General features: G+C 39.5%; 2 protein-coding genes across 2 annotated transcripts; one reads left to right on the forward strand and one right to left on the reverse strand.

The window, feature by feature from the left end:
* Nucleotides 1-16,510: 16,510 nt before the first annotated feature.
* LOC128508442 (uncharacterized) lies at nt 16,511-19,739 on the forward strand. The gene is made up of 3 exons (XM_053479787.1): nt 16,511-17,453; nt 19,128-19,323; nt 19,452-19,739. Exons 1-2 carry the CDS (start codon nt 16,739-16,741, stop codon nt 19,319-19,321), a joined length of 909 nt encoding a protein of 302 aa, XP_053335762.1. The 5' UTR covers nt 16,511-16,738; the 3' UTR covers nt 19,322-19,323; nt 19,452-19,739.
* A 1,114-nt stretch (nt 19,740-20,853) lies between these two features.
* Nucleotides 20,854-21,803, reverse strand: LOC128508441 (uncharacterized). The gene is made up of 2 exons (XM_053479786.1): nt 21,335-21,803; nt 20,854-21,199 (listed from the first exon to the last, which is right to left on the reverse strand). Exons 1-2 carry the CDS (start codon nt 21,707-21,709, stop codon nt 20,861-20,863), a joined length of 714 nt encoding a protein of 237 aa, XP_053335761.1. The 5' UTR covers nt 21,710-21,803; the 3' UTR covers nt 20,854-20,860.
* Between the last annotated feature and the right edge of the window lie 394 nt (nt 21,804-22,197).

The raw sequence follows: 22,197 nt of genomic DNA on the forward strand, positions 1-22,197 counted from the left end.
AGCACCTGAGTAGCCTGTGAAGAAAGAAATAGGCGAATTCTTCTGATATTGTAAAGAAGAAATCGACAAGAGCGAGTAAGGTTAGCGATGTGTGGGGAAAATGACAAATGATTGTCCACGGTTACCCCAAGATTGCGGGCGGTGGCTGAAGGAGTGATTTGGTTGTTGTCCATGGATATCACAAGGTCTTGACCTGGAGATGAGTCAGAAAGGAATAAACAACAGTTCAGTTTTACTGAGATTGAGCTTCAGCTGATGAGCAGCCATCCAAAATGAGATGTCTGCCAGACATGCTGAGATTCGGGTGGAAACCTGAGTGTCAGAGGGAGGAAAGGAGAGAACAAGTTGGGTGTCGTCTGCATAACAGTGGTATGAGAATCCATGCGATGATATGACCTTACCAAGAGACCGGGTATAGAGGGAGAACAGAAGAGGACCAAGTACTGAGCCCTGCGGGACACCAGTAGAGAGTCTACGTGGGGCAGATGTAGATCCCCTCCATGTTACCTCATATGACCTATCTTTTAGGTAAGAAGCAAACCATTGCCACGCTGTTCCACAAATTCCAAGGCTTGTAAGAATAGATAATAGAATCTTGTGGTTCACCGTGTCAAATGCAGCTGACAGGTCCAGGAGGATGAGGACAGATGACAGTTTAGCAGATCTAGCAGCATGGAGCTTCTCAGTGACTGACAGAAGGGCAGTCTCTGTGGAATGTGCCACTTTGAATCCAGATTGGTTTGGGTCATTAAGGTTGTTCTGTGAGAGATAAAGAGACATTTGATTATAAACGGCTCTTTCAAGAATTTTGGAAATAAAAGAGAGCAGTGATACCGGGCGATAGTTGTTAACTTCTGATGGGTCCAGGCAGGGTTTCTTGAGGATGGGAATAACCCTCGCCTTCTTAAAAGCGGCAGCAACATGACCAGATGATATGGATTGCATGATGATGGCTGTGGTGAAGGGAAGGAGATCCCGTGAGATGGCCTGGAGCATTGTGGAAGGGATTGGGTCTAATGAACAAGTGGTGGGGTTAGATGACGAAATGATCTGTTGAATCTCATCAGATGACAGGTTGGAAAATTCTGCTAAAGGAGGGAAGGAAAGGTCCTGAGGTTCTGCTGTAGGAGATGACCTCCAGACCTTGAGAGCTCCTCAAGATCACAAACTCTGGACTTTTTGTAATTCCCAGAATTTCAAAATCTACAAAAGGGGGTAGGGCTTTTTCATATATAGCTCCAAAGCTCTGGCATACGTGTAACTCATCCCATAACTTCATACTTCAGTACATCTATCCTGAATGGCAACTACGCTAATTCTCTCCATCTATTCTGTACTTTTTTCCATCTGGAAATTGTGCCAGCTTCAGTAGACAAAGGCCAACTCTTTGGCCTTTGAGTTCCCTTTTAAAGGCTACACTTGATGCTGCGTAAAAACGCTATGGGAACATATTTCCGTGTGGCCGGTTGTGAAGCATGTGTGTATCAAACCCGCCAAACTCTGGTTTATATAACCTCGGTAGGGTGACGACATCTGATGAGACGCACCTGCAGGTTATAAATAGGAGTGAGCCGGAAACGTTTTAAAAAGCAGATAAAAGCATATAAAACTCACCAACAATATTGGCAGAGTTTAGAGCTAGATGTCGATGACAAAAATTTCCTTTCGGAGGGCGATCCACATACTTTCTACTTTGAATGTTTGGGTGTAAAGCACGCTCTCGAAGAGCTTAATGGAGAGTGTGAGCATTGTGATCTTCTTCCCATGAAGGTGCTTTGCACATGCCCCTGGTTCTTTAAGGAACCACGAGCCGCGCTGCACTCCTGGGGATCACAAGCCGACCTGGCCGAGGTGCGAGAGACGGAGTCCCTCCTTTCTCTCGCCCGCACCTCCGATCCCGAAGTCTCCCCTTTCAGTTCACGAGCGCACTTTGGTGCTTCTCGTAGGTGTGTAGAAGAGACTCACTCTCCTGCCTCTGTGGAAATGGAAGTAGCTACAGTACCTCAGAATGCTCCTTTAAAGATGATAGAGAGTATGAGGAGTTGCTTGAGATTATAACGTGAGCAGTCGAACAACTGCACATTGATTGGCCACAGGAGCAAGCTCAGCCAAAACAGTCAAAATTAGACAACAGATTTCTGTCGGGTGGCCAGGAGATGGAGCCACAGCGCAACTCTCTCCCCTTTGTTTCTTGGAGTAGTCCTTTTCCATCCCGTATTTTTGTACCATCGACTTCGTTTTATTTAAACATCGATGATGCAAAAGCACGAGATTATATGGTGATGCCCCAGATAGAAGAGACGCTTGCGGGCTCTCTCTCTCTCCTGGGACATCATTCTCATTAAAGAAGCCAACTCTTCCCTCCACACCGTGTAGAACTTCTTCTACCCTGGTAGGGAAGGCGTTCCAAGCAGCAGGTCAGGCCGGTGCTTCTTTGCACACCATGGCGGTCTTGAAGGCGTACCTGGCTGATCTGCTGAAGGATTTGAGCACGAGCGGCACTGTGAATCATGAAGCATTCACAGAATTACGCCAGGCTACTGATTTATCCCTTCACGTGACTAAACGGACAGCCCATGCTCTATGGCCTCCTTGGTGACTGCTGAAAGACACCTATGGTTAAATCTGACAGGCATCAAGAATAAGAAGGAGAGTGTTAGCAGCCGAGCCCCGCTTGGTCTAGTTCTGTCACCCCGCACATACCCAAAATGTATGGATGCAGTCCTGGCTCCCTTGCGACTCCAGGGCATCCGTATTCTCAATTACATAGACGACTGGCTGATCCATGCCTTGTCTAAGCAGCTCGCGCTTCGACATTGGGATGTCGTTTTAGCTCATCTCCATTCGCTGGGATTGAGACTTAATGCTACGAAAAGTGTTCTCTTTCCGGCTCAGAGAACACATACTTGGATGTCAGGTGGGATTTGATCACTATGCAGGCACAATTGTCTCCCGCTCGTGTCGAATCCATCCTTAGCGCCCTGAAAGAAATCAGACTAGACCACAAAGTGACTGTACATCACTTTAAAAAATGTTTAGGCCTCATGGCGGCTGCATCCACGATGATAACTTTGGGCCTTTTGCACATGAGAGCTTTTTAGTTGTGGCTAAGAGGCAGGGGATTTCAAATGAGGGCCAATTCCCGAAGGCAAATAAGGGTTATGCACAAAGGACTTCGTACCCTTTCTATGTGGTTCAGACCCCGGTTCCTGACTTTGGGTCGCACTCTGTGTCCGTCTTGTCATCGCAAGATGCTAATGACAGATGCTTTCCTTACCGTCTGGGGTGCGGTCTTGGATGGCCGTCCAGCCCAGGGGAGCTGAAGAGGCCATCTTCTTGCATGGAACATCAATTGCCTCAAAATGATGGCTCTATTTTTGGCCCTACAGCACTTCCTCCAGCAGCTGAGAGGCTACCATGTTCTAGTGCGGGTGGACAACACATTGGTAGTCTTCTACATAAATCGCCAGGACGGACTCCACTCACGCCGCTTGAACAAGCTAGCGCATCATGTCCTGCTCTGGGCACAAGACAAGTTCCTCTTCCTCAGGGCGATTTACATTCCGGGGCACATGAATGTGGGAGCAGATTAACTGTCCAGACAAGCTGTGACACACGGTGAGTTGAGACTGCACCCTGAAGTAGTGAGTCGAATCTGGGGAAGATTCTTTACAGCAGAGGTGGACCTCTTTGCCTCTCAAGAGACAGCGTAATCTCCCCTCTACTACTCCTTGACTCATCCAGCTCCCCTGGGTCTGGAAGCGATGGCCCATACATGGCCCAATTTACGCCTTTTGTGTTTCCTCCGATAGCTCTGCTCCCGGGAGTCCTGGCGAGGGTCCGTCAACACGGTTTGCACCTCTTAGTGATAGCACACTGTTGGCCGGCCATCTCTCCTCGACGGCTCACCTTGGATGATTCCAGTGAGGGGGAATCTTCTGTCTCAGGCGCAGGGGACAATATTTCATCCCCGGCCCGAGCTTTGGAACCTTCACGTTTGGCCCCTGATAGGGACCAAATAAGTAATGCTGGTCTTCCAGCCAGCGTAATTGACACTATCCTAAACGCTAGGGCTCCCTCCACTAGAAGAGCTTATGCCCTCAAATAGAATGTATTTAAAGGTTGCTGCATGATGAAGCAGGTAGACTCAGACCACTGCCAAATTGTTTCAGTGCTGGAGTTCTAAATTCAAATTTTATTTGTCACATACACAGTCATACACAGTACGAAATGTAGTGAAATTCTTATACGACTGCCATTGACCCTAAAAGAGAATTAAAGTTTACAAATAAGAAATAAATATGAATAAAATAAATACGATAGAAAAATTCAATAGAAAAATTAAATTAAACTAAGAAAAATAGAACTAAAAATAAAAATAGAAATATGCTAGGAAAAATAGAACTAAAAATAAAAATAGAAATATGATGTACATAAAAATAGAAATATACTGTACAAATTGAAATATACTGTACTGGGTGTGCAAATATGCATAGAACAAAGTGTCTTTGTGCAAAGGTTATTAAAGTGTCTTTGTGCACTGGTCCAGGATGTAAACGTAAACATGTAGTGTAGTTGTAAAGGTAGGTGTGCAAAGTTATTAAAGTGTCTTTGTGCAATGGTCCAGGATGTAAACGTACAACATGTAGTGTAGATATGAAGGAAGGTGTGCGTGTAATTGTCCATTGTTCCTGCAAGAAAAGTTGTCCTCGGGGTTGTGCCCTAGTACGCTTAGGACGTACGTGGCCGCTATTTCAGCCTGCCACGTTCCGATTGAGGGGGTTACTGTGGAAAAACACCCTTTAGCTGCCCGTTTCATTCATGGAGCTAAACGGTTGAGGCCACCCACTAGAGCCACTGTCCCTTCGTGGGATTTATCTATCGTGCTTAAAGGTCTAATTGACACTCCTTTCGAACCACTAGAGTCAGCGCCTGACAGGTTTCTGACCCTTAAGATGGTTTTTCTTATGGCCATTATCTCTCTGAAGAGGATTGGAGATCTGCGCGCCTTGTCAGTCTCCCCATTCCGCCTGAACATTGCCCCTGGGCTACTCAAGGCCATTTTACACCCAACCATGCACCCTGTTGTTTTTGAAGCCTTCTGGCCTTTCACAGTTTCGGAGCAGGAGAAACTTCACCTACTGTGTCCAGTACGTACTCTTCAGATCTACGTCCACAGCACCAGCCAGTGGCATAAATCAGAGCAGCTATTTATATGCTATGGAGGCCGCATCCGGGGGGCGGCCGCCACTACACAGACCTTGTCACATTGGGTGAGAGATGCTATTGCTCTCTCCTATGAGGCGCGTGGGCTCACTTCACCTCTAGGAATCAGGGCTCAGTCAACCAGGGGGATCACTTCATCTATTGCACTAGCAAGAGGTATCCCCCTGCAGCAAGTGCGTGACACAGCAGGCTGGTCCTCTCCGTACACATTTGTTAGATTTTATAGTCTGGATGGTCATGCCACTCCGGGCTCACGACTCCTCGAGTCAGCTTCCCAGACATAGTTCTGAGACCTCTCGGCCTTGTGCGCACACACTACACAACCTGGGGGTCCAGACACTGCATCCCAATACCGCACTGCCACGTGACCGAACGTCCGTTCAGACAAATCAATCTGGAGAATGTTTCCGGCTCTCTCCTATTTATAACCTGCAGGTGCGTCTCATCAGATGAGTTTACCCTACCGAGGTTATATAAGCCCAAAATTTGGCGTGTTTGATACACACATGCTTCCCAACCGGCAACACAAAAAGATGTTCCCATAGCATTTTTACGCAGCATTTCGTTCCCGTCTTTTCTTGGAACAGGGTTACAGCAAAGTGACCCGAGACGAATTGCAGGTTGGAAAAGGCAGGAAACGGCATAACCGGTGCACAGCTGTCAGCGATTTAACGTAAATAAGAGCAAAATGGCTTTATACTAGATTTTAGTGGTGCGATTTTGAAAATTTAAGCATGCAGGGTAATTAAGCTCAAAGATCTAGGAAAGTCATAAAAGGAGGATTCTGGATTTTGATCAAGTGTCAAGTATTTTTTTTTTTTACCCCATTGCGGTCAAATGACTGCTTCTCTGCGCTTCTAGTGTTAACGGTTCAGATTTCCTTTGTCCAAGAAGCTCAGCACAAATGTATGTAAACTTAGTTTGTGTAATTCTAGTGTTGTGCCTTTTAAAATTGTTTAAAGTTGCTCTGCCTCATGTTCACATTTGTGTGCTGTTTAGCACAGATCCTTTAAAGCTCTTTAAAAAAAACTCTCCCCATTTGTTTTGGACTAATAGCACTTAGTTATTAACCTAGTTAACCCAATGTAAGTATGTATCCAATGATGATGTAAACTTTAAAGCACTTTTTGTAAGTTGCTCTGGATATGATTCCATGTTTAAGACAGGGATGTTTTTGGAATTTTGTTTTGTTGTGTATCTCTTACAAGAAAGTTTTGTGTGTTTATATTGTTTAAATACTGTAGCTTTAAGGTTGCATAGCATATGTATACAGATAGAGCCATGTCAAATAGCCGCGACCGTGTGAATGGCGTGCGAATGGCGTACAGCTGCCCCATGCACGCCGTAGTCCCCACTCCTTTTTCTTCGAGAAAGGCGTGTCAAGATTTCACAGTAAACACACCCATTTAAGCCCTATTTATGCATTTACCTGGTTCCACCACTAGATGTCTCGTTCTCAAGGACACGTTAACACAATCCAGCAATTTAGCTGCGCTGAGTTGCAATCACGTGATTTTAACAACCCACCCCCACCGAACTGACGCTACCAAACTGCACTAGAGATGAAGATGGCGGCTTAATGGACTATTCGCAGTAAGTGGTGTTTTAATTTATAAAATTTGTTTGGAATTAGTTTACAGTTTATTTCCCAGCTTAGTTTTTTATTGGCCGAAAATCAATGGCAGCACCAGCAGCGTGCTAACTAGATAACTTAATGATCTGTTTACCAAGTCTGGAGTTAACATTACAACTTACTGTCAGTGTCACAAACTCACAATGTCACTCATCTTAAACTAAAAAAGACAATAAAGCTTCGAAAATACTATTAATGTCCCTATTACAAAAGCTGCACTACCGGATGAAGAGTGTTTGTGCTTTATAAAAATGCCTTTAGAATCTGACCGCGTGTTGCCTGGATAAATTCAGCATTTATTTATTCTTTGGGTAAGAGTTAATCTGCAGGTTATTTCTGTGAATATAATGTGATGCAGTTTATGAAGGACACAAGCTGAGGATAGATGTACAGGAGCTTGCGAGCTAAATGCTCATAACCGGGTTTAAATTTTTCTCAATTTGGCCGTGACGCGAGCGCTTAGTTAAGTGTTTATCAGTTAAGGAGTGGGGGGGAGGGAGTGTGGGGGGGTCTTCAGTAATTGGGAAGTTATAGTTTGGCCTCAGAGATAAACTAATATATACGGGTGTTATATCGCTTAACTTATTTGTATGAAAAAACACATTAAGTAAATTCTCGGTTAATTTAATGCAGATGATAATACAGACAGAAAGTGGTTAACGTTAACAAAGTTCACTGGTTAAAGTTAGCACAGGCAGTTTATTTACATTCCAGAATTCCCCAAAACAGTATTTTACACACTCTGTGGTGTAGGTTTACTAATATCTTTTATATTTATTACAACAAGATATTCTGTAAAGTTTATTTATCTTTGTCTTCACTAAATTCTCCTGTTTTCTTTAATCAGAGCTCTGCTGTGGAGGATTGGGGGGTCAGACGGATGACGGTTGGCCTTTTGGAGCTACTGGAGGAGCCTGAACAAGCTGTTGAGGGAGCTGTAGGAGGGATGACGTCACAGTGCAAAACCTTCAGAATGATGTTTGGTCAGGTCTACGGTATATTCTGAACACAGAATTGCAAAACGTTTGATACTTTAGCGGGAAAACAAAGAATTAAACAGTTCCATCTTTAATATAAAAAAAAATGATATTTTAATATAAAAGAACCAGATAGAGACTGATATGCAGCTGGTGTTATCCGGGTATTTTAATGACCTTTAAGCAAAAATTAAACATGTATTCACTTGTTTTATACAAATTACTGTTTTACCTTTGACTAGTTTTGGAAGAATACATTTTATTTTTAAAGTCATGTGTGCGTGTTTTAATCGTTGGGGGATTGTTTGGGTATTTAAAAATACATTTACTTGAACCAACAATTTAATACACAATGATAACATATTTATGTTTAATGTTTATTTTTCCGGAAAAGGTAATAAGCAATATTTAAAATAAAACAAACCAGGAAGTAAGTGTTTCATACATTAAAGTGCTTTGTATAACCAAGTGCCCCAACAAACATAGCAACAGTGTAGAGAGTGTGTGCGCTGTGGGGGATTGGAAGATGAACAAAGATAATCATTTACAAGACAAAAGACGTTCAGAGGTGTGTTATGCCCTAAAACGCCCCCTGCCACGGATTGCCCCCTCATTACACAATCGCTATCTTCAAAGAAAAGCCGCTGCCCCTTTTCATTCAAATGCGTTAGCGAGTGTTTTTCTTTCCCTACGCTCAGTTTTGTAAACACAGTTGCGTTCAGTAACACGATGGAACCAATTACCTAAACAGCAGCAACAACAACCATTATGATCACACTTTGTTGAATTTATATTGCTTAAATATTTCGCAGCTCTGTCCTCTTTGCATTGCTACGTGTTTATTTACTTCCTTTTCTCATTGTATAATGTATACGTATACTGCACTCTAAAATCCCACGTATAATGCACTCTAAATTCAACACTATTAAACTTGGAAATGATATAACATCCAATCAAACATCACGTTATTAAAAGTAACGAATTTGTACCTACTCTTTTCCTATGCAGCACAGCTAAAAAGATACTAAAAATTCCACCAAAGTGCTGCAGGTTTGGTGTCCGTGAGCTTTTCCTAATCAGAGTTAGACGGGGGGCATTTTGTGGCTGCTCCAGTTATACTCTAATACAGTAGATATTGCACAGAGGGGAGTTTGTTTTCGGTTGTCTTCATCCTAGCTTAATTTCATCTCAAGAAATAATAGTAAGTTTTGGAAAGTCTGAGTTCATCTCCCCAGCCAGTGTTGTGTATGGGCAGGGTAGCATCATGGCAGGATTGGTGTAATTTTTATTATCTTTTTAGGCGTGCTGCGTAAGAGAAGAGTAATGAAAAATTAGTTACTTTCGTTAGTAGACATGGTCTATTTTGTCCGCAAGTGAAATACATCGATACGTTAATAATTTACACCACGATAACATTAGTGCAGAAGGATCTGAAGAGACGTGATCTTGAGACGTTCACAGTATATTCAAACCATAGACAGTGTTTATTTTGCTGAACATTACAAAACAGCCATGTCCAATAAAACAGTGCATCTTTAATAAGCCACATTGGTTTCGGGTTAGAGGTAAAATTAACCAAAGACTGAGAAGCCTCGTAAACTTGACCCTGACAATAATAGTTGATTGTTTTTATATTTATGTTTTTTTAAATATATATTTTTAAATGTTCAAATTAATGTTTCAGAGTATATAATTTGTCGTGTCATCTGTTTACAGCGTTGGCTGATTTTGTGATTGAGACTCATGGGTTACATTAAAATATTTTTATTAGTAGTAGTAAGCCAGGCTTTAGTAACCCTGGATAAATCACAATATAAGCTCTCTCTCGTGCACGCGCTCTCTCTCACTCTCTCTCACACACACGTACTGTACACACAAACAAATAACACATGAAATTGCGTTAAACCAAATGAAACTATGGCAAAAATATATAAGCAGTAAAAATTACAGTAGTATCCTGTAGGTGATTCCTGTCCTGATAACAGGCGCTGACCCTCTGGAACTGTTTAGTTCTGTTAGTATTGTTTTCAAGTGTGAATGTTTATGGGGATTTAATCTGTCTCTGCTTCCGCATCTATTCGCCGTAGTCATAAGTGATTAATGTCCCATCAGATCTTTGATGTGGGCACGTTATGCTATATTGACTATCAGCGAAAAAAAAAACATCAGCGAAAACATCAAAAATATAATGAAAACAAACTCAAGCAGAAGTAAAATTTTAAGCTTTACTTTGCAGCAAAATATTATCTACCAGTGTATTAAACGGAAATAGATAAAATACACCGTAATGTAAAATACTGTACATAGCACGCGTTTGTATTCCGTACCCACAACGACTGGTATAGATAAATTATAGATGTTACCGTGTCTTTAAGTATTATTAAGTATGTTGTGAAAAATTTTGCAATAAGTAGTTTTATTATTTAATTAATTAAAAATTGCATAAGCATCATGGGTTGTGTATTGAGTGATTTAAATATGTTTTATTAATCGTTTTTTCCCTCTTTTTTAGCACATCATCTATTCATGAAACTATGTTGACGTAAGTTATGTTATATATAATAAATATAGTAACCGGCTGCTTGGACACTGCAGTTAACTGAAGCAGTCAATGCTCCATCTGGCGGGATTATACAGCATTGCAACCATCTTTTTAGAAAGCGCATGGGGGCATTTATGGGGCGGGGCATCGTTAACTACGTCATCGCGGGGGATCACATTTCGTGCACAGATCGATCATGGTCCTGTCACAGTCCTGTCATGGACCTATCATGCTCCAGGCGGCTGTTTGACGTTTCTCCCACTGTAAATCCATGATGATGTACTGTAAAGATGTAGGGGTTTTATTTGTAAATTTGTGTTATGCCAGAGGCTTATTTAACCAGCTATGTTGTGTTCATTTTTAGTTTTCACGGTGCTTACGCTGGTTGCAGAATAATAAAATCAATTGCACCCGTTGGAGACTCTCTGCCTTGTATTCAGAATCCAAGGGCTGCGACACCATCATGCTGGACTCATGCAAGAGAATGCACTAAAAGATGGCTTTCTGACTGTTGAAGGTGATGGCAAAGAATCAGCGAGCACCACTGTCTCTGCGGGCCCCTTTTTGCCACTCTGCTGCCACTTTTGCTGGGGCACTGCTGGGGCACTGCTACCAGACCTGCACATAAACATCCCCATTCCTTACTTCCACTTCTTTCCTCTCTCCCTCCTCAACCCTCCTTCCACATTTTTTCAAGAAATATCAATTTTTTCTGTAAGACCTCGCCTCATGTCTGTGGTGCAGGCCAAGCGAAGATCTTACAGTACACATATCAACAAAACAATAAAAATAAATAAGATGTATGTATTTCTATAACTGTTCACACACAAGCCAACAATTAACATTCTACTGGTTTGAGTTGTGTACAGATCCATTTATAAATCTACACCTCAGTACGGAAGAATGGAAAAAATGCTGAAGGTCAGTTTTAGAAACCTGAGACCTGATTTACTGCTTCAGAGCAATCAGTGCAGACGTCATTTATAAAACTCGTCTCATTGTTTCATTTAATGAACAGTAGTGTGGAATGCATCAGATATACAGTAAGTTTTTATTTTTTTAAAAATATAATTTCTTTAAATTTTAACTTTAACAGTAAAACAATCATGTGTTCAGTGAAGTTTAATAGTGTGTTTAAATTAAGAATAATTAAATTAAATAATATAAACATTCAACAACTATTTATGACTTAGTAGAGATTTTTTATTCAGTTTTTGAAACTTTAACACGCATATGAGCTTAATATAACCATAAATAATTCATCTGATTGTGTACACACTTCCTCTTATTTTGTGATTTATACAGTACATACAGTGCACAGTTCATGGTAGTGGAAATTCAAAGTAAACCCCTTACTGTGATACACATTTCCTTTTTATTTTTTTTATTTTGTAAAGCGGCTTTGCGACAATGAAATTAACATTGTTAAAATCAGGTGGAACTGTGGCTGAGTGGTTAGCACTGTTGCCTTGCATCTGCAAGGTCCGAGTTCAATTCCTGCTTTTGGGTCTGTTTGCATGGAGTTTGCATGAAAGCATGAAAGATTAAAAACATTAACATCAGATCTATGAGGCAGAGAGGAAGAGAGTAGAAGTGACTTATTTTATATACAATAATTCTCTTACACATTATGAATGTGTTCGATGGGTGAAATGAGAAGTGATTAAGCTGTTGTTTTATACTGAATATTTCTTTTCTCTCTCACACAATCCATTAAGCAAACTAATGGAAATATCAACTCTGCATCCAAATTTAACATTTATTTTACCAAAAGAAACAAAGCAATAAATAAAATAAACATTCAACAACTGTTTATTGACTAAGTAAAGTTTTATTGATAATGTCCAATTTATTAGGGCTGATAATGTAACCAGCATATGAACATAATTTTATTATAAATAATCACTATTATTGTGTACACGCTTCCTCTTATTTTGTGATTCATGCACACACAGTTCCTGGTACTGAAATCTCACAGTAAACACACACCAGATCACACAACAACATTATTCAGAAATGTACAACCAGCCAAGAAGATAAAAATAGCTCCTTTTTAACATAAATATTAAAAATTCCACTACTTCATACTTTTTATCTGTTTAGGACCATCAGGAAAGTTATAAACACAAATGAGAGGTTTTTAATTCACTGATGAAGATGTAGTGATGTTCTGTACCTACTGTACCTGTTTACACTCACTTACAAATAATGATCAGAAATAATACTGTATGAAATAAGTAACTTTATTATATTAATGTTCATGAAACCTTAAAGGTGATATAAAACTCCCTCCATTATGAATGTGTTAAATGTGAGAAAGGAGAAGTGAATGAGCCATTGTTTTATACTGAATGCCAGTTTTATCCCTCACATGATCCACTAAGCAAACTTATGGAAATATCAGCAGGACTCTGAGTTTCCTCATCTGTTCTGAACTCAGAGCTTTAACACTCATTATATAAAGTTTTTAACCTGTAAGTCCATCTTTACATTCAGAATGTCTGGAACTGAAACAGGTCCATTAAAATGTCCAGGACACTTCCTGTCTGATGGTGAAACATCTTCCTAGTTTTACACTCAGGCTTCTGAAAGAGAGCTCGTTCACCTTCTGGAAGTTTCTACACAGGTACGACTCTGTGCTTCTCCATGGCTAATGTCGAGTGTGTTCAGTGTGTGAAGGATTTGGGCTGGTCCATGGAAATAAGCTCGAAAGCGTCAGTCACATCGTCACGTCTTCGTCACGGTGTTCACGCCGCCCTGTATAGAGGTGGGATATAAAACTGTGCGCTTCCTCTCCACCATGTTGAAGAGCGCAGGCGGTCAGCGCTCTCTTACGGAGCCCCCCAGGGGTCATGAGGGGGAAAAAAGAACAAACAGAGCACACGGATTAATAAATCATGCGCTCGGATTAATAAATCATGCGCTCGATTAATAAATCGTGTGCGCGGAATAATGAACCGAGAGCTCGGAATAAAATATCCGTGCGTGCGGACTAATAAACCTTGCGCGCGGAATAATAAAACCGTGTGCGCGGATTAATAAACTTTGAGCACTAAATAATAAACAGTGCGGGCGGAATAATAAACTGAGCGCGCTGATTGGTTTACACGTCTGGATTCGAAGTTATGACCTGGTCGGACATGAACGGAGAGGAAGGAGCTCATACAGCCAGCACAACAACTTTAAGGTATGTAACCAACTTTTAACGTAATATTTACCCATTTAACTTAATTTTAAAGGTTTGTGGATAAGTTTGCATGTTCCACACATTTTATGAGGCTTTCCTGTGCCCCATCTTTTGCTCCAGGCTATCTTTAAAATGCAAATATAGTGTAACAACACCATGCTTCCCCCGAACACACACACACACACACACACACACACACACACTATGATATTCTGCGATCTCATTTTCCATAAGGCTGTTGTTTACTTCAATCGGTTCCGGACCGCGCTGAAGTTGGTTTAAAGTTGGACCTTGGATATTCGCGCGCCGGCTTCCAGATCCTACGGAGCCCCCCAGGGGTCATGAGGGGGAAAAAAGAACAAACAGAGCACACGGATTAATAAATCATGCGCTCGGATTAATAAATCATGCGCTCGATTAATAAATCGTGTGCGCGGAATAATGAACCGAGAGCTCGGAATAAAATATCCGTGCGTGCGGACTAATAAACCTTGCGCGCGGAATAATAAAACCGTGTGCGCGGATTAATAAACTTTGAGCACTAAATAATAAACAGTGCGGGCGGAATAATAAACTGAGCGCGCTGATTGGTTTACACGTCTGGATTCGAAGTTATGACCTGGTCGGACATGAACGGAGAGGAAGGAGCTCATACAGCCAGCACAACAACTTTAAGGTATGTAACCAACTTTTAACGTAATATTTACCCATTTAACTTAATTTTAAAGGTTTGTGGATAAGTTTGCATGTTCCACACATTTTATGAGGCTTTCCTGTGCCCCATCTTTTGCTCCAGGCTATCTTTAAAATGCAAATATAGTGTAACAACACCATGCTTCCCCCGAACACACACACACACACACACACACACACACACACTATGATATTCTGCGATCTCATTTTCCATAAGGCTGTTGTTTACTTCAATCGGTTCCGGACCGCGCTGAAGTTGGTTTAAAGTTGGACCTTGGATATTCGCGCGCCGGCTTCCAGATCCTGATTTGCGGCGGAGAATAAATATTAATATAATATTTATAATATGAATATTATTCATATTCAGTCAGTAATTTACAGACAGTCATTAACTCGCGCAGTAGACGAGGTTCGGTCGCCGGACTCTGACAGCGAAGCCGGAGCGCGAATGTCCAACTTCATACCAACGTCACCGCGGGCTAGTCCGGTTTTGGTTATACTTTAACATTATGTATGCTGAATGTAACAATACACAGTCTGTCCTTGCGTTTCTCACAAAAAATATCATGTCACATATGCGGAGTGAATATTTTTTATATTATGTTTAATACCCCGATCTCACCTATGCGGTTTCGCGCAGTGGCCGTAAATACGGTTCATCATGATTACGTTTCATGCATCATGTCATTACATTTCCATCTTTCCACGCGAAAAACCCGGATACCACCGCGAGTCAACCAGTATACAGTAGGTGTATAAAGGGATGCACAGATTGGTCTAAAAGATGCATTCCGACAGACTGACTGAACAGTTCGTGCTTTTTTATGTGTGTATTTGCCGTTTTTGGACAGAATGGATCAGGGATTTCTAGACTTTCTGCAACAACAGCGTGAGTTGGATCAGGGCATCATCTCCGTGTTTGTAAATGAAAAGGTAAGTGCATCGCAATTAGAAGGTTTCACAAACAACTTTTTTTTTGTTTTTAGACTCTAGTATTGACCTTTTTATATTGCTCTATTCCCACATTATACTGTATAAACGTAGAATAGCATAGTAGTTATAATAGCATAAAAGTAGAAGGAAGGAATTTGGAGTAGGACATCACATCGTTAACTCTTTATTCTCTTGTCATCTGTATAAAAGTGCACTAGGGTGTATGGTATATGGGTTATGTACATGTAGTTTAGCCAAAATCCCAGTATCTTGTGTTTATAGTATTTGTGGATAAACGTAACATTAAGCACGTGGGTTACATGGCTGACAATTAGCGTTTTTCAGTCTTTAGTCAAATACTACAATATTTAGCATTATAAATATATGTTAAAGATATGTGTCAATTTGAAATATGGCTTAAGTCTATAGTGCCATTTCTTGTGCTTGTTATTGTTTATTATATACAATAATCCCTCAACTCTCCTCTGCAGATAGACTGTTATGCTGTAAACGGGATGTCAGATGAGCAGCTAATGAAATATGTTCCCAAATTTGGAGACAGAATTGCCATTCGACAGTATTGTAGAAGAGAAGTGGCAGCATTTGAAAAGAGTTCCTCGATTGTGTCAAAAGCTACACAAAGTCTACGAGAAAAAATTCAACTACGGAGGACTGGTAAAAGAGCTCATTCAGATGATCGTTCTCAAAAATTAGCTGGCAATTTAAATGCCCTCAAAAACAGCCGTACATATCAAATTGGCTTGTTTGAAGAGGTCGAAGGCTCATTTATTCAAGTCAGAGAAAGAAAAGGAGGTGGAGTCAGACATCTCAAGGCATCGAAGGACACTCCAGTGAATGAGCTGTTGAACATTGGCAAAGATCTCTTTTTCCCGCAGGGAAAAAACAAGCTTGGAAATATAAACGAGTTTGAATTTACACTAAGAGACTTCACTGAAGCTGAGCTGGACTCATCCATGACACTTGGTCAGCTGTACAATTTGAGAAAAGTGAAACTACTTAGACTTTATGTGTCATGCAAAAGGATTTTCATGAATGCACAGGACTTAACTGCAAATCAAGTAGATTCACATTTAGCTTCATCTTTACACACACACTCAAAAAGCACAGGAATTGTTGTTGATGAGCATGCCAGTGAAGTTGCTATGTTGACAAGCACTCCCATCAAACTTACCACTGACACTGTAATGGCAAGCACATCAACAACAGACACAAGGTTTCTTTTTATTGATGCTAATGATGAGAAATTAATGTCAAATACATCACCGTTAAATTTTAACGGCATTGACGTGCTGCAAGAACAAAACACATCAGTTTCAGTTGATGAGGAAATCCAAATAGGGTACGTTTACCTCCCATATGACAATGATGTCCTGGATGACACTCTTCCAGTGGAGACTGCTGTAGTACAACCTCCATCAATAGGACTTTATCATGAAAATAAGGTTGTTAAACTAAGACTTCGAAGAGGAAACATATTTTATGAACTGAATGCTGCATTTAAAGATGGACAGATAACAGTTGATGACATGCTGCTGGAGATTGAGATGGTCCTTCCAAATGGCAATGCTGAAAAGGGAGAGGACAATGGTGGGGTCTTACGTGATGCCTTGAGTGAGTACTGGGAAACATTTATACTAAAATGCACAACTGGGAATGTGCTGAAAGTTCCAATGACCAGGCATGATATGAAAGACGAGTGGGAGAATGTGGCCAAAGTGATGGTGTTAGGCTACAACATGGCAAAGTACTTTCCTGTGGCCTTGGCTAAGCCCTTTCTTTCTCACTGCCTTCACCAGGAAATCAAGGATGATGAACTGCTTGCTGCATTCCTGGAAACAATTCCAAGTGAAGATAAGGAGATTGCAGAGCAGGCAATAAGAGATTTTAAATCCATTTTTGGAAAAGAGGAATGGTTTGAATTCCTTGAGGCACATGACATTAAAAGACATGTCACGGAGGACAATTTGAGGAGAACTCTGCTTGAAGTTGCACACAAAGAAATGGTGCAAGACCCAGCCTATGTAGCAGAGTGTTGGAGCAATATTCTGCAGGGACTCCATCTTCCTCCAGGAGGACTAGATGAAGTGATGTCTAGTCTCACTCCCACAACCAGGAAGGTTGTAGCAATGTTGCAACATGAAGCTCTCAACAAACGAGAGTGTCAGATTCTGGATTTCCTTAAAAAATTTATCAGGACCTGTAGTGATATACGCCTGAGAAAATTTCTCCGGTTTTGCACAGGTAATGGTTTTGTTTGTATTTTCACACAATTGATATTTGTGTAACTAATAATTAAAGATTAGGCTACCAGAAAATAAATGTTCTGGGGAACATTATAAATATATAATGTACATTAAAAAAATATCTCTAACACCACCAGATTTTCCACCAGATTTTCCTGCATTTATGCCAACCACTTCTTCCTATACAGGATTTTTGGGAAACCTGCTATACACTGATCAGTCTCCAGGCCTTCTTAACTTCTCTAAATGTATTCTGTCTAATCATATACCTGGAGGTAGTGCTCACCTTTTTCCAAAGAGGCAAAAGGATGGATGTTATATTAAGCTTTTTGCCATGATTTTGTGGAAACCCCAGGGCCTTTATTTACTAAGCCTCTCTGAGTAAGAAATCTCTTCTAAGTGGTCAAAAGAGTCATATAATTTTGGTCCTGCTTTCAGTTGTAGAAGCTTTTAACATTATTAAAACAGGAAATCACTTCTATCCCCACGAAAACTTAGAAGGTGTCCTAATATATATATATATATATATATATATATACTGTTATTTTTAAAAAATTGATTCATTTTATTTTATTTTTATGTATTTTATATATCTGTATTAAATTATTTGACAGTGTACACAAATGTTTTTTGAGCAACACTTCATCACTTCATTACCAAAGTGTACCCCCATTTCTCACACTCCTTTATGGTATGTGCGGCAAACTGACACATGGTATTGATGCTTTCACAAATTGCCTAGTTGCCTAGTTTGCTGCTCTTAAAGAGTGATGTCACGTGCTTTTAAAGTAGGCTGCGCGTTATAGTGGGTGTTATAGTTTTTACAGGTTTTTTGTAGTTTTAAATGGTCGAAAAGCGAAATGATGAAATCAACATCAGTTATGTAAAAGCATTGTGCTCATCAGACAGTTTAGTTTGCAAAAAAGGAAGTAAAATGTAAAGAAATAATTAAATAAGTAAAATTCTGCCCTACTCTTACCTCTAAAGGTAAAAAGTGAGTAGTCAACTTCTAAAAGCCTCAATTCCACCTCTCAGTTTGCAAGTCCTGCTTATGACAAAGAATGTCAAGAAACAGTCATGTACACTCAAATAATTTAATATGTATATTATGTAATTAAGTATATATAGTATATATAAATATAATTGAATTTATATATTTATAATGATGCCCTGAACTCAATAAATGCAGCTTGTTTTTCTTTGATTTCACATTATATAGTGGGAATGTATGAATCTGCGCATGATCAGCGGTGCTGTAAGAACAGAGTTTATTTTATTATTTCCGACACTGCCGTCTGTGTCACTGTTTCAAAGCTGCATCTTTGCTGTTACTAAAAAACAGTAGCAGAGACAGCATACAGCATGTTCATTAATGGAGCAGTTACATACACGTTATTGGTTTAAAAAAAACTTGGTTTAAAATTGGTTTAAAATTGTCTAAACATATCTTTTATGAAATCCATGTGCGCTTACGACTGGAGAAAAGCGTGATTTTCTATGTTAAGAATGTTAATGAATTGTTCTTATTCCTACTCCTAAAAGGTTGACCAAAATTGCATCACATGGGCACTTTCCATTAGGAAAACAGTGTGTTCTTATGTGGCATGGAGGTATTGAGTAGGTAGCAAAGGCTGTCCTCCAAATTAACAATCATTTTTGTACACGTTTACAGGTGCTGATCTACTTGTATCACAGTCCATCCATGTGCGCTTCACTGAGCCAAAGAGCACCTTTACCAGAAGCCCCCAGTCACACACATGTGGTTGTGTGTTAGAAGTGCCAAACAACTACGGATCATACCTTGAGCTTGCTGAAGATTTTACAAGTGTACTTGATGCCAACATGTGGGTAATGGACATTATTTAGAGGTAAGTTTCAGGTGCACAGTACATTTACATTCATTTATTATTTTTCCATTTATTCATCTATTTTTCTTAGACCAATTTGTACCGAAGTGTGTTTATGTTCATATGCATTTGCTTTTTTTCTTCCCTAGGTTTTAGGACTCCAAACATAATGTTGACAGGGACATCCCAATTTTTAGATTAATAAATACTATTGGACTAGTTTAAACATTGGTATGTTAGTGGTGTTTCACAGTATTTGATTTCTTATCTAAGTGAAATAAGGTTTACAAATAGTGTTTTTCTTTACTGAATAATTACATTTGGGGAATTTCATTTGCACATCGATATCTAGATATAATGTTTGATACAATGTTTGATTTGATGGAGGGTCTTTTAAATTTAAATTGATATAGGGCAAAATAAATTTGACCGAACTGCATTAATTTGACAGAATAAGATATAATCTGACAACATATGGTTAGGATGGATTAGGATTATTTTACGTTCTCACAATTTGACTAAGATCTGTTCATTAGCTCTTTTTATGTTCATAAATAAAAAAATATATAGTTTTCTATTGATGGTTTCAGCTTAAACGATAATAAACAGTAATAACACTTTACTTGAGCAAGGACAGTTTATTATATAAAAAGCATTCTAGTATTTGGGTTTTAATTATGGATGTGTTAGTATGAATATTTTATTTTTCTGGAATAGGGTATTTTCACAACATACCTACAGTAAGCATTTCAGAACACGTAGGAATTTTTTGTTTTTTTTACTCTTTAGTTAAAGTTGTTGTGATAAATACAATGCACTTTTTTATGTTGTTTGTTATTCTGAAGTGTTTTACTGAGTTTACTATTTTTGTAGTGAATTCTACATTTCTAAGTAGAAGTTGGTAATTATTTGAGTAACTCCCAACACTTCAGTGTAGTTATTGATGTTCATGTATCTATGATGTTTAAAAAAACTTTTACAGAAAACATTTATTGGTTATGTTTTATTATAAATGTCTTAAATAAAGTGTTTTGTACCACAAATTACTGTTTGTCTTTTAATAATTTTTGTTAGATTTGAACATTAATAAAATGCTGTTAAACCTTAAAGGTAAATATGATAATTTAAGCACTTTAATATAAAAACAATGACCTGCTTTCACACTTTATTCTAATAATTTGAATGTTGCTTATTAAAGCATAGCACTTGTGAAACATTGTAAAAAAAAAAAAAAAAAAAAAAAAAAGAATTGTTAGAAACCATAAACACATGACTTGAAGTTGTAAAATAATGTCTACTTTTATCTGAATGGCTTCCTCAGTTCTGAGTAGTGTGGAGTCCCAGATGTGGCGTCAGTCTGTCAAAGTCACATGAGTTAAGATAAGTATCTGTGGTTTTGCAGACTATAGGGCCAAAATATTTCTATCTTCGTACCTCTGAAGGATCAATATGACATTTACTTTTAATTTTACATTTAGCCAGTAAAGGGAAAAGATAAATTTTCTTTTAATTTTACAGTACATTGGCATGCATGAACACAGCCCCATTTACACAAACTTTATCTTTCAATGTCTAGACGATTTGTTAGTTCTTGTCGTAGGAAAAGGTAGAGGTCCAATGCCATGTAAGTGTCCCCAGGAACATGAAGATTATTTTCAGCCATGATGGAGGTGCACAGTGTAAAGATGTCGTTATCACAAACGATGTCGGATCGGTGGACACAGTCATTTTCATAATGGTTGACTTCATCCTCTGGAATCTGGCATAAGTAGTCCTGTGTGTTGTATAGTTCTGGTAATAAATACATGACTTCAGGGCGTCCATGGGGAACTCTCTGGTTTCGTGACGGACGAATAAGGTGACTATTCCATGACTCTTTGACAGCATCCAATTCAGTCTGAAGACAGAAAGAGGAGAGTAAAAGTACATTAAAACAGAAGTCTATGCAGAACAAATAAATATTAAAATATGTTTACATATTTATGTACATATGTTTTTATAATGGAGATTATTTTGTGTGAGAATGACTTACTTGTATGATACCAAGAAAGCAGAAGATGATAAGATTTTTATCTAGGAATTCCCCATTGAAAACACCTTCATTTTTGAGGCTATGGAGTTGCTCCAGCCAAAACTCCACACACTCTTTGCGAAGAATTCCCCACCAACTTTCAATTCTTTGGTTACTTGTGCTTCGCCCATAGATGAAACTTCTTTCACCACTTTGTAAGTCAAGATCATTTTGACGCAAGGACCGCTGAATGTCTCGGATAGAGCTGTTCTCGGTTCCCATGTCTGCTCTTAAAGTACGAGGACAACCACCAGTTTCTCTTACTGTCTCGAGAAAATATCCACCAATAACTTTGGGATCACTGTTTGTGTTGTATGCATTGAGCCACAAAATCATCCTTGAGAATCCATCTATGGCTCCGTTTATACATATGCCAAAAGGCTTTAACTTGTCGTATGAATCAACATGCCATACAAAATTTGGACCCTTCGCGAAGTAAGCTCTTCTGTTGAGTCTCCTCTGCCTTCTCAAGTCTCTGCCTACTGGATCCAGACTTGAAAGAATGAAACGAACATCTTCTTTTCGAACATGTAATCCCTTGTCTTTACATTTACTGTACATCCAACGGTAGCCATGCAGGGCCCCTGAGCCCTCCAGTTCTTCTTTTATGAACTGAATAACATTTTCAAGATTGTCAAAGTGTTTACGACGAAAGAATCCATTCTTCTTGAGAAATCGCTTTAGTGTTTTCAGACTCACAATAATTCCATGTCTTACACTTAGAATGTGAAGAATGTCTGTATATTTAAGACCCAAAAGAAAATAAAGTTCAATTAGCTGTGATTTATCCATGCCAGGGAATATCCAGGCAAGGCAGTAACTGT

Source organism: Clarias gariepinus, chromosome 20 (genome assembly GCF_024256425.1).
Source record: "Clarias gariepinus isolate MV-2021 ecotype Netherlands chromosome 20, CGAR_prim_01v2, whole genome shotgun sequence".
NCBI classification, from domain to species: domain Eukaryota; kingdom Metazoa; phylum Chordata; class Actinopteri; order Siluriformes; family Clariidae; genus Clarias; species Clarias gariepinus.